Consider the following 16,292-nt stretch of genomic DNA (forward strand, 5'->3'; position numbering starts at 1 on the left):
CATTCATAGACTGAAAGAACTACACTGGCTTCCCGTGCAAGCCCCACCATCTTCAAGAGCAGCTACATCACATACAAGGCCACCAGAAGAAGCACCCCGCATACTTGAGCAAGAAATGAACAACCTCAGACAGGCAGCATCACACTAGAAACTGCAACATCCCTATGCTGGAAATAAAAACTGCAAAAGAGGAGATTACAAGAAGACAGGCCCTCTCCATATATGTTCCAAGCATTTAGAACAACATGCCAGCTAACATCAAAACTGCCTCAGCCCACCCCCAACTCAGAAGGGAGCTGCAGATTCACCTCTTCAGGGCACCCTGCATCTCTCCTCAGTGGGGAATGTCTCCCCTGTGCCTCGCTGTTACTTACCTTGAGTCACACACCTTGGTGCCCACGCATGGCCAGCTCTCGGGTGCTCTCTAGCTAGGCTCACCTATACACCCATACATACATAACTTGCATCAACAGACTGTGGCCGTCCCTGACTTACAAGCTGCACCTTCCCCACATAGATTCCTGCATCGCTGTGCACTGCACTGCCTGCTCTTGACGCTGTGATAAAGGATAGAGGCAAGGATAGTTGTGCACCCTGGAGGCTGGTGGCACCAGATCTAAGACTCAGTTCCCTCTGTCCTGGGCACTCTTAACAGACAAGTACCAAGTGGCACAGGTTGCATCAGCGACAGGCTGGGTTCTTGCTACATGTCCTCAAGGGGTTCCATCTCAACCGACTTGGACCACAATAGGGCCAGCAAGTCGACGGACAGGGGAACATCTCCCAGCAGGCCAGTCCACTGACAGCTCTTTTAGGACCATGGGACGCCACCATAGGGTAAAGAGCCATTCCAGTGCTCTTGATACAGGGGCCAGTGGACACGCAGATGGAGGGGCCTGCTGGACAAAGCCAGAATTAGGAACACTACCTAGGTGGGAATTGCCTTTATCTGCAGCGAGTGTTGTGGGCCTTGAGACCAAAACACCCAGTCTCATGGGAGCTAAAAGGGCTGTATTTGTCATGCTGAAGCTGCCTCTCTGGGATTATCGGAAACTACAAAGAACCTCTTCTAATGCGACCTATAAATAACCACAGCTCGGGTGTCACGCACAGAAAGCAACGTTCATACTATGGAAAGGGGGCGGTTCCTGGAAATATTCTCAAAAGAGGGAATTACTGCACCAGCGCGGTGACAAAGAGGTGACCAGAGCCCCTGGCAAGCCTGGGACATCCCGTCCTGTCTTAGATGCTGCGTCATGCAGACGAAAAATCTCACACACAGCTCGTTTTCAGTCTGGAGTAGGAATGCAGCACTTCTCCCAGGCAGCCCCGCCCGCTCCCATGCATGGTCAGCCCGATGACGGGCCACAACCTTTGTATGGCAGTGCAGGCGGGTGGGGAGAGCTATTCAGGTTCTATGCATGGCGCGATCTGATAATTATTGGTTTCAGTGTCCGGCTCAGCCCACAATACAGTCGTCTGAAGATAAATACAAGGACGAAAACCTTTGAGTCTTCAGAAGGAAAGTGCAGTTTCGGACTTCGCATCCTCTCGAGGCCGCACTCTGACCTCTGCTGTGACCTCGGACAGATTCGCCACAATGAAGATCCTCGTCTTGGCTTTGATGGTGGCCACTGACCTGGCCGCTGCTGGTGAGTCTGAACCGGATACAGACACAAGGAGGGAGAGGTCACGTAGGAGGCAAGAGTGGGGTGCTAGGAGAGAAGAGGGCTGACGTCAGTGTAGTCCACAGTGGGTGGTATAAAGCATACAAGAGAAGGGCATCCGAAGGCTTCAAGGGACAGCTGGGAGAAGGCTGTGGAAATGGGAGAGAGGGGAGACTGCAGAGGCAAAAGAGGAAGGTTGCAGAAGGTTACAAGGTGATGTTGAGGGAATGGCAGATAGAGGACATTGCAGAGAAACAATATATATAATTTGTTAAAGGTTGAAAGGTCAGAAGAACTGGAAACAGTGGGTAAAGAAAGTGGTAAAGGTGGAGAAGAAGGTAGGGGACAAAGGTTGTTAAACTCTGAGAGGACAGAAGAATACGGGGAATGGTGGAAAGAGAAAGTTAAGGAGGAGCGCTAGCAAAGAAGAGTGAGGTAAGCTTGAGGCAGAGATTAAGGACAGCAGAAGAAGTGATGAAAGATTGAGAGGTGAAGAAGAAGATGTGGGATACTGGAGACAGAAAGGTGTTGAGTGAGCTGGGTGATGCAAATAAGAAATCGCTCATTTAGGAGAAAGTGAAAGGAGACAGACATCGCTAGTTATAGAGGGTGAATGGATGAGCAGGTAAAATAGAAAGAAGGAAAACTAGAGTATAGAGGAAAAGTGTTGAAAAGAGGAGATGGGGAATTGAGAACAGGGAATGAGAAGAAATCAGGGAAGATTACATTGACATAAATGGAAAGGAAATGAAGAGGCATGATACACATGGGTCAAGGAGGAAGGAATGGCGATAGATTCAGGAGAGAAATGAAAAAGTGTAAAATAATTAGGAGACTGGAGGAGTGAAGACAGAAGAGACGAAATAAAAAGGGAGATGGAGAGATATGTTGGAAGTGTATAGAAAAATAAGTAATTTGTAGGAAATAAAGAGCTGCATGTCAAGGATTAGGTGACAGAAGAGTGTAGTACTAGGCAGGATTCAGGAAGTGAGGAGGAGGTGTTACCAATGTGGTCTTCTCACCTATCTCTATGTTTTATTTCCAGGACCCTTTCTCCCACCTGCAAGCACACCATCCCCGCCACCTGCTGGGGGACAGCCATCTGTGCCACATTCTGGAGGTGCACTGTTGATGCCACTCCCTGGAAGTGCACCAATGGCACCACCTCCTGGGATGCCACCATTCATGCCAATGCCTGGAATGCCACCTTTCATGCTACCACTTGCAAGCTCACCATTTCCTATGCCTCCCGGCTTCCCAAATCTCGCATTGGCCAGTAACTGCACCCAGAATACAGACTGCTCGGGGGAGCTGAAATGCTGCTCGCTACCCTGTGGGCGGAAGTGCATCCCGCTTGTCCCAGGTGAGTACTGCCTAGAGCCTCTCCCATCAGAGGTCAGACGTACAGGGGAAGCAGACACCGTACTGAAGGGCTGCAAGTAGGGGGGGGTGCCTACCCTCCGACCTGCTATATTGTATCCGAGGGCACTGAGAGGGGTTTCGTTGTTTCCCTTTTATTTCTAGCGAATGTGAATTGAAAGACACCCAGGAAGGAGCAGACGTGTGTAGCAAAGAGACACTAGTAAATTATATGCACAGGCTCTTGTATAGTTAGGAGCCTCGCCTGAAGAAGGGGCTTCAGAGAGTGGGCATTATGGTGATTGAAAAGTACAAGGACTACTATCACTCAGGCACAGAACAGAAACTTCAGGTTTAGGAGCTGGGTGATCCCTCAGGAGAGGGAGTCATGTGGTGTCAGTGCACTGGGCTACCTGAAGAAGGAAAGGCCGTCCCACCAAGAGAGACATTCTAAAGAGTGAGTCATCCTTCCACTGGAAGAAAGCAGTGCAGACTGAGGTAGGCACTGTAGACTGAAGCCACTGCAGCCTGTGGAAGACTGACCTCCTGTTCCAGACAGTGATGCTGAGCCTGCCATGGGCTCCCTGGCTACAGCAGAATATATGGACAGCAGTCTGCAGGTGCTTGCTCACCCCCCCACCTGTAGGCCGTTGCAGGGAATGTACTTCTATATGAAGTCAGTGGAGGTCCAGTTTAGGGTAATGCTACCCACGCCATGACAATGTCTTTTCCGGTGAAGCAGCAACACCAGGGGCACCGCTATAAAAAGACATTGTTGAGGGGACTTTGTGACTCTGCTGTGAGTTTCCCTGAATGGCCCTTCTTTTGCCTTGAGTGTCCCATTTCGCTCTAGGTATGGCCTTCAAACTCTCCATGTCACCCAGACTTACCAGAGAGGAACCATTGAGTGAAATTCACATATGAGATGCGAGCAGCAATTGGTGAGTGTGGTGGGATCAATAGCAATCTAGAGATATTGCAGTCTCTTTTTTAGGGTGTAAGCACTACAGTTAACAGGTAACAGTGGATCGAAGGGTGTGCCAGGGAGTCATAGTACAGTGAGAGTCCTTGACAATGGTGGCACTGCAATCCACCTGGATGCCATTGGTCATTGTTAGAAATTGGGCTTCTGGTTGGCCGAGGTATCCAATCAGGAACCACAATCCTTGTAGGGTACGTTAGATACATACCATACATTAACCTGTGAGTACCCCTTGGTAGCTTGGCACATAGAAGTCAGCCCTAACAAGTCAGGCTTAACTTAAGAGACAATGTGTAAAGTATTTGGGCAACACTTCAAACAGTAAACCAGTGAAAACACCACAAAAAGACTCCACACCAGTTTTGAAAAATAAACTATGATTTTATAAATATGCTAAGACCAAAATGACAAAAATTCAATAAGTAGAAGTCGAGACATGAATTTTTAAAGATTAAATGCAAAAATAGCACTTACAAGCAGTAAGCGCTGTTAGAGTTAATAGGTTGCACTGGACAGGAACAAGGAGACGAGTTCAGGTGGACCATGATGGTACGTAGGCCGGATATAGGACCCACGCAGGGCCCGGTGAGCAAAAGTACCCTAATCCTCGCTGCAAACGAGATATGGGGTGCAGCCAATCGATGGGTCAGAGTCGATCTCGCAGTCAAGGACATGCGTTAGTTTTTTTCACGTAACAATGGCGATGTGCTGTACCTGAAAGCAAAGCATTGGTTCCAGGATGTGTTGGTTCTGAAGCCAATGCACCAGGTTTCTCCACGCAGTTGAGGGGATGCATAAATCATCGCTCACTGTTGTTGCAACCATGTGGCGGTTCCGATGGTGATGTGGCAGTTTCAAGTGCAATGCAACAGTTCTGTTCCAGCAACAGCGGTGATGCGTTGATTCTGCTCTTGCAGCAGAAGATGCGTCAGTCAGCTGAGGCAAGTACCTGGATTCACTTCCAATGAACCAAACAATGGAGTTGGGTTAAAGACTTTGATGTCCCTGAGTCTTTGAAAAAAATAAGGTTAGTCAGCTAGCCCTTGAAGTCACTCTGGGTCAAGTGATGAAGGTCCAGTCAGAAAGAGCAGCAGGCAGCAGAGTGCATAGCAAGGCAGCAGTCTTCGAGAGCAGCAGCCCAGCAGTGTGGCAGTCCTTAGCAGAGCAGTTCTTTTTCTTGGCAAGTTGTGTTCAGGTCTAGAAGTGCGCCGAGTTGGTGGGGTCAGAGGTCCAGTATCTATACCAGTCATGCTTCAGAGTGGGGGTGACTTAAAAGATGGGTCTTTGAAGTGCACACAGGTCCTTTCTTCCTGCTCTGGCTCTAGACTCACTACAGGGGGAGTATGCAGCCCTTTGTGTGTGGACGTAACACAGCCAATTCAGGTGTAAGTGTGAGGCTGTGCCCAGCTTCTCCCTCCCTTCCCTCCCAGGAGGAAGAATGAAGTCACACCCAGCCTGCCATTGTATGTGGCTGTCTAGAGGGAATACACAAAGTGAGGTGATACTCACCCCAGCCAGTGATCAGAGACAGGCAACAGACACCAAATGGCTAAGAGCAGGGAAATGTCCAACTTTCTAAAAGTGAAATTTTCAGAATAGTAACTAGAAATCCAATGTTACCACTAAAGAGGATGTGTCATTATCATTCTAGTGGTACTATATATGACAACGCCACCTTCTCCTAATTAGGAATGACAGCTTATTAAATTGTAATAAGGAATTTACGAGTTTTTTTACTACCAGGATATGTAAAACTTTAAAATACATGTCCTTCTTTTTTGTTACATATCACCCTGTCCTATGGACCACCTAGGGACTACCTTAGGGGTGACTTATATGTAATAAAAAGAGAATTTAAGGTTTGGCAAGGGGTATTAAATGCCCAGTTGGCATGGCAGTGTAAACTGCACACACAGCCTGTGCAGCAACAGACCTGAGACATATTTGAAGGCTGTGTGAGTAGATGGCATAGGCATTGGTGCAGTCCCCCCACTAACATTTAATTTACAGGGCGATGCGCATGCACTTTAGCACTGATTGGCAGTGATAAAATGTTCATAGTCCTAAGGCCAACAAAAACGATGTCAGAAAAAAGGAGGAGGAAGGCAAAACGTTTCAGCTGACCCTTCAGGGAGGGCCATTTTCCAACAGTCACGATGTAGCATAATACAATCAGATATAGGTATTGGTGACACAGAGGGTATGAGAATGCCAGGGGTCACAGTAGAATGAAGGGAAAATCATCCATAGATAATAGTGTTTATCAAAGGCCACCTGGATGCCGGCGGTCCCACCAGAATTTAAGAGAAGAGAACAATAGAGATGGTGAGTCCAAAAGGCACCATGATGTCTTGGTCGCCAGAAAATGAGATAAAAAATAGCCACAGAGAGTAATGATGCCGAAAGCTTCCACGGTTTCATATGTGACCATGCAATGAGAGCGGGAATCAGCATTAGAGAATGGTGAGTCCAAAGGGCACCAGGATGCTATGGGATAGTGTGCCCCCTAAATATTAGCGCCAGAATATCAAAGCATACAAATGTCAAGGACAAAATTTAAAGTACAAAATAATGAAAGGTTAGCATTGATTTTCTATACATTACTCCACAGATACGTACCTTGAAAATATATATATTATCAAGGCATGTAGAAGTTAGGAATAGTACGTTTACTCTTCCTCTATATACACTTACCTTTCAGTACTCTGTCCCTTGATACTCTGTACATGACATACTTGTATCTTGATATTCTTAGGATGTTCAGTAGCAAACCCTATGGGACAGTATCCGAAAATAATGACCCAGAGATAATGGTAAGTTCAAAAAGCACCAGAATGTTACAGGTCACTATATTATGAGAAACAAAAATCACCCATAGAGCTAACAGAGAATGGTAAGTTCAAACAACACCAAGATAAAATGTAAGTCAGTGATAGAGACTGATGGATTTAAATGTCACAGTGGTGTCAAAGGATGATATAGAAAGAGACACGTGAGACCAAAGGGCACAAGGATGCCATGGGTCACCATAGGATGAAGTAAAAATCAGTGATGCTGACTGGAGGGGCCAAAGGGCACCAGGATGCCAGGGGTACCCACTGAATGAAAGCCATGAAGAAGGAATAACGTTCCCAGAATGCAATAGGTTGCTAAAGATAGAAATAAGACTGTAAAGTGTTCTTCTGATGGTGTGGAGTCATCTGGTGACCTCATTTCTATGCTATTATCCACTTCTCTTCTCCCCCTAAAGATGTGACTCAGCCGCAGGGGCCCAAGGTTTGCCCAGAAGACATCCTGAGGAAACTGAATATTTCGGTCCCACCTTCTGGATTTCCTGACCCCAGCACCATGAAGAACTGTTCTCAGTCAACAGAGTGTACCATGAACATGAAGTGCTGCCTGACCCCCTATGGAGGGAAGTGCATGCCAACCATCTCCTGTGAGTACACACTTCTCTCCATAGAGTAAGACATCTCCCCTCTGAGTGCACATTACATCCTGTAAGTACACACCGATCAGCAGTGAGGAGAGGCACATTACTGTGAGTCCTCACCCCTCGGTCTCCTGTGAGAAGACACCCATCACCTCTGAGGCCACACCTCTCTTGTTCTTACATACCTGCCTCCTGTGAGTACACACTGACCCACCCGAATGCACATTACTTCCTGTAAGTACACTCTGATCTGCAGTGAGTAGAGGCACATCTACTGTGAGTCCTCACAATGCGGGTCTCCCGAGAGTAAGCAGCCATCTTCTGTGAGTGCACACTCATGTCTTACAAATCTCTCTCTCTCGCTCTCTCTCTCTCTCTCTATCATCTATTAACGTCTCTCTCTCTCTCCCTCTCTCTCCCCCTTGCTCTCTCCTCCCCCTCTCTCTCTCTCTCTCTCTCTCTCACACTCTTTCACTTTCCCTCTCGCTACCCCTCTGTCTTTCTCCTTGTTTCTGTCTTTTTCTTCCTGGCACTCTCTCTATCTCTCTTGGTCCGTCACACTCTTTGTCAGTCTCTCTATCTCTCTCTTGGTCTGCCTCTCTCTTTATCTGTCTCTCTCAGTCCCTCTCTATCTTTTTACGTCTCTCTCAGTCTCTCTCTCTCTCTCTCTGTTAGAAATGGGTGTCTCTAGTTGGCAAGGGTTTGCTCTAACACTTTCCAACTTTCTATCCCTCCCTTCCTCTGCCTCTCTGTGTCTGTCTCTTTCTCCCTGTCTCCTTCACTCTCATCCTTTCTCCCTCTGTCTCCTCTCTCTCTCTGTCTCTCGGTAGCTCTACATCTCTGTCTGTCTCTGTCTGTCTGTCTCTCTCTTGTTCTCTCCCCTCTATGTCCCTCTCTTTTTCTCTGTCTCGCTCTGTCTGTCTCTCTCTCTCTCTCTGTGTATCCGTCTCTCAGTGTCTCTCTCTTTTCTCTCTTTGTCTCTCTCTGTCTCACTCTCTCCCTGTGTCCCTCTCTTTCTCTGTCTTACTCTTCCTCTGACTCCCCTTCTTTCTGTCTCTCTCTCTCCCTCTCTCTCTCTCTCTCTCTCTCTTCTCCCTCTCCTCTCTCTTCCTCCCTCTCTCTCTCCTTTTGGATGGTGATTTGTACGGTCAACTTTTCACAGCATTTATTTTAGCAGACGCGTCCCATATTTATCCTAGCGTTGTGTCGCGCAAGGTGTCACGAGGGCGACGCAACACTAAATTCAGATTTATCAATCCACGCAAGGCCACCTTGCACAGCCCTGCATGTCTTGATAAATCTGGAGTAATGCAAGTCAGCGCAAAACTCAGCATTGCGTTACTCTGCGGCAGGGTGGGGCTCCATCGGTGTTCACACAATCCACCCATGGATTATGCAATATTCCCAGATTTACCATTAGTGACAGACCATGTAATTTATTCAAAATGCTATGCCTCCTCAGGGAGAAGTAATGAGGAGAAATATATTTTGCCTCAATTTCTCCTCTTTCTATATGTGCTACATTCTGCAACACTCATAGAAAGAGGGAAATGCCTCTCATGATTGTTTTTTTGCAGGAAGGTGTGCATTCCTGCACAAACACAATCCTGCTTACAATGCAGGCACCCTTGTGCCTTGCACCATAGTGCAAGGGTGCCTCTATTGGTGCTAGGCAGTCAAAAGTGCACAATGACAAGGAAAGGGCAGGAATGCACCGTATGTTATTAAATATGGCAAATTCCTGCGTCTTCACACAGCGCAGCAAGGTGGTTTGCTGTTTTGTGCTTCGTGAAAGTACAATAAATACACTCCTACGTTTTCAGAATTTCGATTTTAATAACCTACCAACTCTACACAGCATGTGATGAACCCAGATGCAGCAGATTAATGATTGGAAACAGCCCCGCTCTATCAAAAGATCCCTTGTAGAGGTCAAGGCTAGTGTTGAACAGAATGAGAGATCCTTAGAGGCGATTTATTGACTGATGGCATCTGTGAATCAATGGGTCTGATCACCAACGCCAACCAGTAGGACTCCATCAGAACATTCAGGGGTGGAAGGCTCCCAGTGTGGATGCAGAGCTCGCCACCACGAGCACTCGGCCCATCATCTACTAAAAGTTGTACTCAATTATGCTTCACATATTCTTCCTGAGTGCAGCAAAGTTCTGTACTAATGGAGAATGTACGTGTTTTTTCCTTATATGCAGATAATTCCTCTACAGAAGGCTTGGTGAACATGTGCCCAATGGACTTCTTTTTAAAGCTGTTTACTCCTAACAACCAGTCTGGAAGCCCGATGATGCCGGGGCCAGGAGACTACCCTCCCCTCTTTGGTAAGAGCACCTGATGGAGAAGTCAGTCCCTGATTTTTTTTTTTTTTTTTTAGTTTTATTAGCACTCGCTCCCACTCTTTGCACTTTTGTCTCTCCCAACATTTTTCTTTTACTTCTCCATAGCTTCCCATTCTCTAGACTATAAAGTACCTCTCTCATTTTTCTCTGTGCTACCGTTCTAGGATATTCCTTCTTCTCATTCTCCTTTGTTCTTTCTTCTAGAAAAGGGCCTCCTACTTTGCATAAAATTCCCTCTTCCATTTTCTCTATCTTCTCTCCTCTTACGTCCCCAAGTGTCTCCTCACATTCCCCACTCTCTCGCCATTCTACAAATGTCCTCCAGTGAGTTCTCACCCTCACTCCCTCTATAAGACCTACGTTTCTCCTATCGCTCTCCAAGTGCCTGTTATATGGTTTATAGCTATCAGATCACTCTCTCTCTACTACTCTTTTTACTGTCGCTTCTTCACCTCTTTTTAAATTTCTCTCTCATATAATCTGTATCTTCATCTATTTTACTTCCATCACACCCTACAGACCTCATTAGATGTGTCTGATTCAACCTCAAAAAATTAGTTGTTTAAAAAGAGCAAAATGTATTTAATTTGCTTGTGCCAAGGACAATGATAGGGTCAGCACTGATACACGTCCTTGTGGCAGACCTCTTTCATCACACAGACCACAAGCGATGCTTCTGAAGCCACTTTGTTTTGATCTCATTATTGGGTGTTCAAGAAACATAGGATGCTGCAATGCCTAAAGTTCACCTACAGCAGCGGTCCGTGGAGGGAGTTCCGTGGGGCGGAAAGGCGGGGCGGGGGAGGGGCAGGGTGGGGGGTACTAAACACCGGAACATGGATAATTGGAGGTAAGTAAACAATTAACTAAATAAAACGAATTTCGTAGCGCACCCTGCATCATAAAATGCGGTGCAGCGCGCGCTACGAAATTCGTTTTATTTATTTAATTGTTTACTTACCTCCAATTATCCATATTCCGGTGTTTAGTACCCCCCACCCTTCCCCTCCCTCGTCCCGCCTTTCCGCCCCATGGAACTCCCTCCACAGACCGCTGCTGTTCACCTATCACATAGAAAGAAAGCAAAGACTGAGAACAAATTTTGTGGTATTGCAAAAATATTTTTCTTACGATTGTGCTCCACCGTTGTCCATCCCCATTAGATAGCAGAGCTCTTGGCTGTCTGGATCTCTCTGGCTGTGGGTAGTATGAATGTGAACATCTCTTTGTGCTTTCTCCCTGCTCCCTTTCCTTTCTCTGCTACCTCTTATGATTCCCACCCACTATCTCCTCCAGGTGACTTCCATCCATCATCCATGGACAACATCCCCCCTCAGCTTAATGCCCTGATCACCGGGATAGCAGCAGAGATCAAGAGACAAGTCCCAGAGAAGAGTAAGGAAGTGGAGAACCTCAATAATAGGATCCAAGAGAAGGTCAGAGAGGCTTTCAATAACCTCAAGAAGAAGGTGGAGGCTGGTCTGGAGGCCCTGAAGACTGTCCACAAGCTCCTCAAGGACAACAAAATTCCTAAGCCAAAGATCATCCAAATTCTAACGAATGCAGGCAAAGCTTGCCCGGTAAACAAGAAGGAAGGGCCATGGGACATGGCACAGAAGATTGACACTGTCTTAACTGCAGTGAAAGCATTCCAGCCACCGCCACCCACAAAGAGCAGCCGTCCTTAAAGAATCTCGTCAATTCTGGTGAGAATAATTTACGTGTTGATGTCTTCTCTCATGTTCAGAGGCATGCTTTGTTTATGACTGCTCGACACTGCGAGGCTTCGTGGTCATAGAGACATATGCAGGAAATCATGGCGTTTCCTTCTTTTTCAGTAATCCTCATTACATAGCACATGCTATTTTACCCGAATGTGGTAGGAAGGTTCACCCCCTTTAACCTCCACCTCATGTTAGAGGCACTCTCAAGGTGACCCTTTGCTTAACAGACCACCCTCTCATACCATTTTCAAAAGAACATTTAGTTTAGTCAAACCCATGCTCATGTGATCCATTGGAGAGTGTCCCACAAGCTGCAGTAGTATGTAACCTCTGGCTTCTCTGCAGCATGCACTTAACATCCCTATTCAGACCCTCACAAGATGCCCTGGGGCTGTCCCACCTAGAGCCCTTTGGCCTCGTTGGTGGACCTTCATTAGCATTGCTCCTGCCTCCCACCAACACATAAATCATTTTTTGTTATTGCTCATGTCCGCTATTTTGCATGAAGTTTAACTCCACGTATCTCCCTTCTCTCGCCCTCAGAAACATCACCTAGCTTTTCCAGGACTCCCACCACAAAGCACGCTCTGTAAATATCCTTAAACGTGATACGGTCCATCAAAATCCCATCCATGTTGGCGCTAAACAGTCGTTACGTGACAAATTATTCACATTTATTAATATCATACTTGTGCCTGAGGATGATATTTTCCCTTACGTGGATAAAAATTGCTTCAATTAACATATCGCTCCATGCTCAAAGCTTTTTTGTATTTAATAATCTGTGGGAGTGTGAACGTCTTTTATTGCTATTTTCCTGTTAGCTGGGTCTAAAATGTAAAAAGTACCATCATTTGTCTCTACTCCCTACTTTCTCTTAATTTTTAAGCTATATTATGATGTTGTATTTTTAATGTTATTTTATTGTGCTTTTATGGCAGTAATTGCCGAAATAAAGTTTTTGATTGATTGATTGATTGAATATCATACCTACATGAATGACTAACAGGGCAACCTAAGAAGAAGAATTTATACATTTGTCCACACAGAACTACCAGGCTCTGCCCAGCTAGTCATCCATCAAGGGCCCCATAATGAAACTCCCATTACTAACTACACACCATAAATGACAGGTGAATGGCAAGCCCTCGACCCTGGCCATACGTGTCTGTTCCCATCCTCACAGAATCAAAGCCTACATTTTACTAAAGCATTCTAGGTCACCCACCACACCACAACCACAACAACACGCAACACACCAGCTTCACCTTACTTCACCAATTAGAATGTGGTCCAGCTCAGTGTAGGTTACAGGTAAATAAACTCTGGTGACGTTTTGGCTGCTCTGCATGTCATGACCTGGCAGTTCTCAGAGCAGCCTCCAGTGGAAAGTGTCCTCTTATGCTTGAAGCCACCTTTGCAGTCAGAACCAATCAACTGTGCGGGACACTTGAGAACGTCTAATACGATTGGTGGGTTCTGGACTTCACAGTGATTGATGTGACAGGCAAATAACTTTAATAGTGGCAAACTGGCGCCATGGTTGGGTTCCACTTAGATGCACGATATACAAATATAAGTAAAAATGTAACTATGTCACTCTTTGGTCTACAGGCGCAAATACACTAAGAAATGCCAAATTCTTAGTGTATTCAGGAGTACATATGTTTATTGAGGACAACAGGGTAACCAAACATTCCCTCTTCTTTTTCAGCAGAACAGAGAAAACAAAGTCAAGATTGCGGGGCTTAATATGCTGTCGTGGCCATGATGAGCACGTTTCTTAGACGATGGACATCCTGTTTTCTGGGTATTTTATGCTATGTCAAAAAATCCTCCTGATAATAAGGCAGCTGGTAAAAAATCTGTGTGTAGGGTTGGCTTAGTGTCGAGTTGCCTATATTCCCAGCTGGTCTTGCAAAATGCTGGTGGTGCAGACATTATCTTCCATCGACATCCCACCTTCCACTACCAAATATGCTCACCTTTGTTTCAAGGAAAATCGGTCAGTTGACTGAAAAATAGCATCTTTGGCTCAAAAGGTTTGGCTTTCGGTTAAAGTTTCCAAAAATATCAAATCACTCTAATTGAAAAGCCTGATTTTTTAATTGACCATGTAGATTTGTAGTTACTTTGTTTAATGAATAAAAATATATGCATAGAAATGTTGGATTTTGGTGTGATATTTGTACATATTGACCTTTCTGCCTCCTCCTGGGAAAGATTGTGATGCATGAAAGTCAGAGAAGTGGTGACTCCATATCCACAATGTGTTGTGTATGGTGTTCAGGCTGAAAAAAAAACAGTGCAACTACCTGCTTCACCCAAAAATATTACTGGTGTGTTTCTGGTCACTGTTGCTGACGTCACATGGCTTCACATTTGATTTGTATGTTTACCAGTCAATATCATGAAATAAGTCACTCCATGAAAACAAGAAACATTTGTAAAAATAATTGTAGTTAACACATTGTTTTGGTAAATTGTAATACCCTTGCAAGAGAATTAATTATTCGCAATACAGCACAAGTGCGCTTTTATGAAGTATACTATAATTCACTTGGCATGTCGGATGTGGAGACATGACTGAGACCAGCTTATGTTCTATATAGTACAGCTCTCTGTGAGACTCTCGATTCTTCTAGGTGAGACAATCCAGTTTAGCTGCATCAACCTTGAGAAGACTTGGTAGAAGCACATCTTTTGCCCCATGACTGATCGCTGCACTAGAAACGTCCCACGTGTGACAGCCCCACCCATACGGATATGTGATGTTACCCCGCATGCATTTACCCTGCATGCTTTTACCCGCAGTTTTTCATCCACAAAATATTTTACAACGTAGGGCTTTACAACGCAATTTGTTACAACGCATTTCCCATTCCAACGCAATTATTATTCTAACTCCAGGGGGGCGTTACTTTGGGGAATGCATTGTAGCAGCTTGGTGGCATAAAGCCCTGCGTTGTAAAAGTTATAGCGGTGTAAAAAATGTGGGGTAAAGCCATGCGGAGTAAAAAATGTGGGGTAAACTATGTTTCCCCATCCACACACATCTCTGGCCACTTATGAAGACCCTTGTACAATTACTGCAAAAAGAGTTGTTTGTTGAATGACCAGGGTCACACTTAGTGACCATCCTTCAGTGGGCTCACTCAATACCCATTCGTGTTATTACGAATCATCTGCTCTTCAGGAAGAGAATTAAGACCTGGCTATTTGCCACTCTCTAGCCCGACTCTGTGGCTCTTCCTACCTTTGGCCTGGTTGCTCAGTATCTAGTCCGTCTGCAAAGCGCTGGGACGCCCCGTTGCTGGGGTAGCCATGCGCTATACAAGCTACCATAACATAACATAACATAACATCTGCAACCCCAAACAGCACTCCACTCTCTTTCCACAAAGAACCACCATCCACCAATGCACGTGTCCCACCTCTGATGGGTCTAAGCAATCCATATCGATGTAAATACTTCGTCGCAACATAAGCACGATTAGATGTAGCAACAAGTTCAACGCGATATGACCGGATCACCTTCCTATCTCAGGCGATAGACCCAATGCACAAAGGAAACCCTGTATCCACTCGAAGACACCAACCCATCTCCAGTGTGCCACATCTGCCGGGCAAGTCAACAAGACCTAGGTGTCACTCCAGCATCTGCTGTATGAAGCACAAGTTCGAGATAACATATAATACATGGACAGGCTTGTTTGTGAGACCCCCTACATCACTTATGCACCACATAAAATGGTACTTGCGTGACACAGGACTATCAAAGATCTATGAAGCCATTCAAAGCCACCCTGCGTGGCTATGAGTGGCCTCATAAATCATGAGTAGGGCAGCGCAGCCTAAATCGCAGCGTCACCTTACTCTGAGCTCTGGGATTGGATGCTGCCACAACCTGGGGGAGCGTCTAATCTGTACACCGGGCGAGGTGAGGCATAATGAGGAGAAATATGTTAATTTCTCCTCATTTGTTCCTATTTCTGTGCTGCATTCTGCAGGATGAAGGACACATAGAAAGAGGATACCACCTCATGGAATAGTTTTTGTGCAGGACGGTGCCCCTTCCTGCACAAAAACAATCCTACAGTCAGTGGAGTCACCCTTGCACCATGGTGCAAGGGTGTCTACGGTGCAAGGGGGCCTACGTTGGGGCTAAGCTGCCAAAATGGCACCAGCGCAGGCAGAAAGGGCAGGGATGTGTCATATTGCTTTAATACTGTGCATCTCTTCACTTTCAATGTGCCTATTCCAAACTGCCATAAATGAGGCCCATAATACCAAAGAGAAGTAGACCACAGTGAGTGCACAGAACAGAGGGCAAAAGAGTCAAACTAAATGAGCCTCTGATAAAAAATGCAAAGTTAGTGAGCTCAGGCCAGCTGCCAATAGAATTGCAATATCACCTGGTAACATCAGACCATCTTATGGGCATGACCAAGAAACAGAGAAAAAAATCACAGTACTACAACCGAGATGCACCCTGGGAGACAAGGTGTCCTTCTATTGAGAGGAGGCTATCCTGCTTCTTTGGCTTGCCTTGTAGTTGTTTTGTGCTAAGCACTATAATGCCCTAAGAAAGATGGCCACTGATGGGATATACTGTTGTTTTTACTGTGATTGCATCTTTTAAGGATATTAAAAGGAAGGGAACTTTAGATTTGAATATTATATATTGATATGAGGTGAACAGATTTCTGAGTTATGCAGAATTAACTTTAAAATATTTTTCTGACCTTTGGCGAAAGATATCCTGGAAAAATA

The 16,292-nt window shown here is 45.6% G+C and overlaps 1 protein-coding gene across 2 annotated transcripts; it reads left to right on the top strand.

Moving 5' to 3' along the window:
• Positions 1–1,463: 1,463 nt before the first annotated feature.
• Positions 1,464–13,678, top strand: LOC146813035 (uncharacterized). 2 transcript variants are annotated; one of them, XM_085614675.1, is made up of 6 exons: positions 1,464–1,652; positions 2,713–3,030; positions 7,259–7,447; positions 9,652–9,777; positions 11,092–11,501; positions 13,234–13,678. In XM_085614675.1, the coding sequence occupies exons 1-5, from the start codon at positions 1,601–1,603 to the stop codon at positions 11,481–11,483; spliced, it is 1,077 nt and encodes a 358-aa protein (XP_085470801.1). In that variant the 5' UTR covers positions 1,464–1,600; the 3' UTR covers positions 11,484–11,501; positions 13,234–13,678. The 2 variants fall into 2 exon arrangements, with proteins under 2 accessions (XP_085470801.1, XP_085470800.1); XM_085614674.1 differs by having other exon boundaries at positions 1,472–1,652; positions 13,237–13,678.
• Positions 13,679–16,292: the final 2,614 nt, after the last annotated feature.

This window comes from Triturus cristatus, chromosome 7 (assembly GCF_964204655.1).
Source record: "Triturus cristatus chromosome 7, aTriCri1.1, whole genome shotgun sequence".
NCBI classification, from domain to species: domain Eukaryota; kingdom Metazoa; phylum Chordata; class Amphibia; order Caudata; family Salamandridae; genus Triturus; species Triturus cristatus.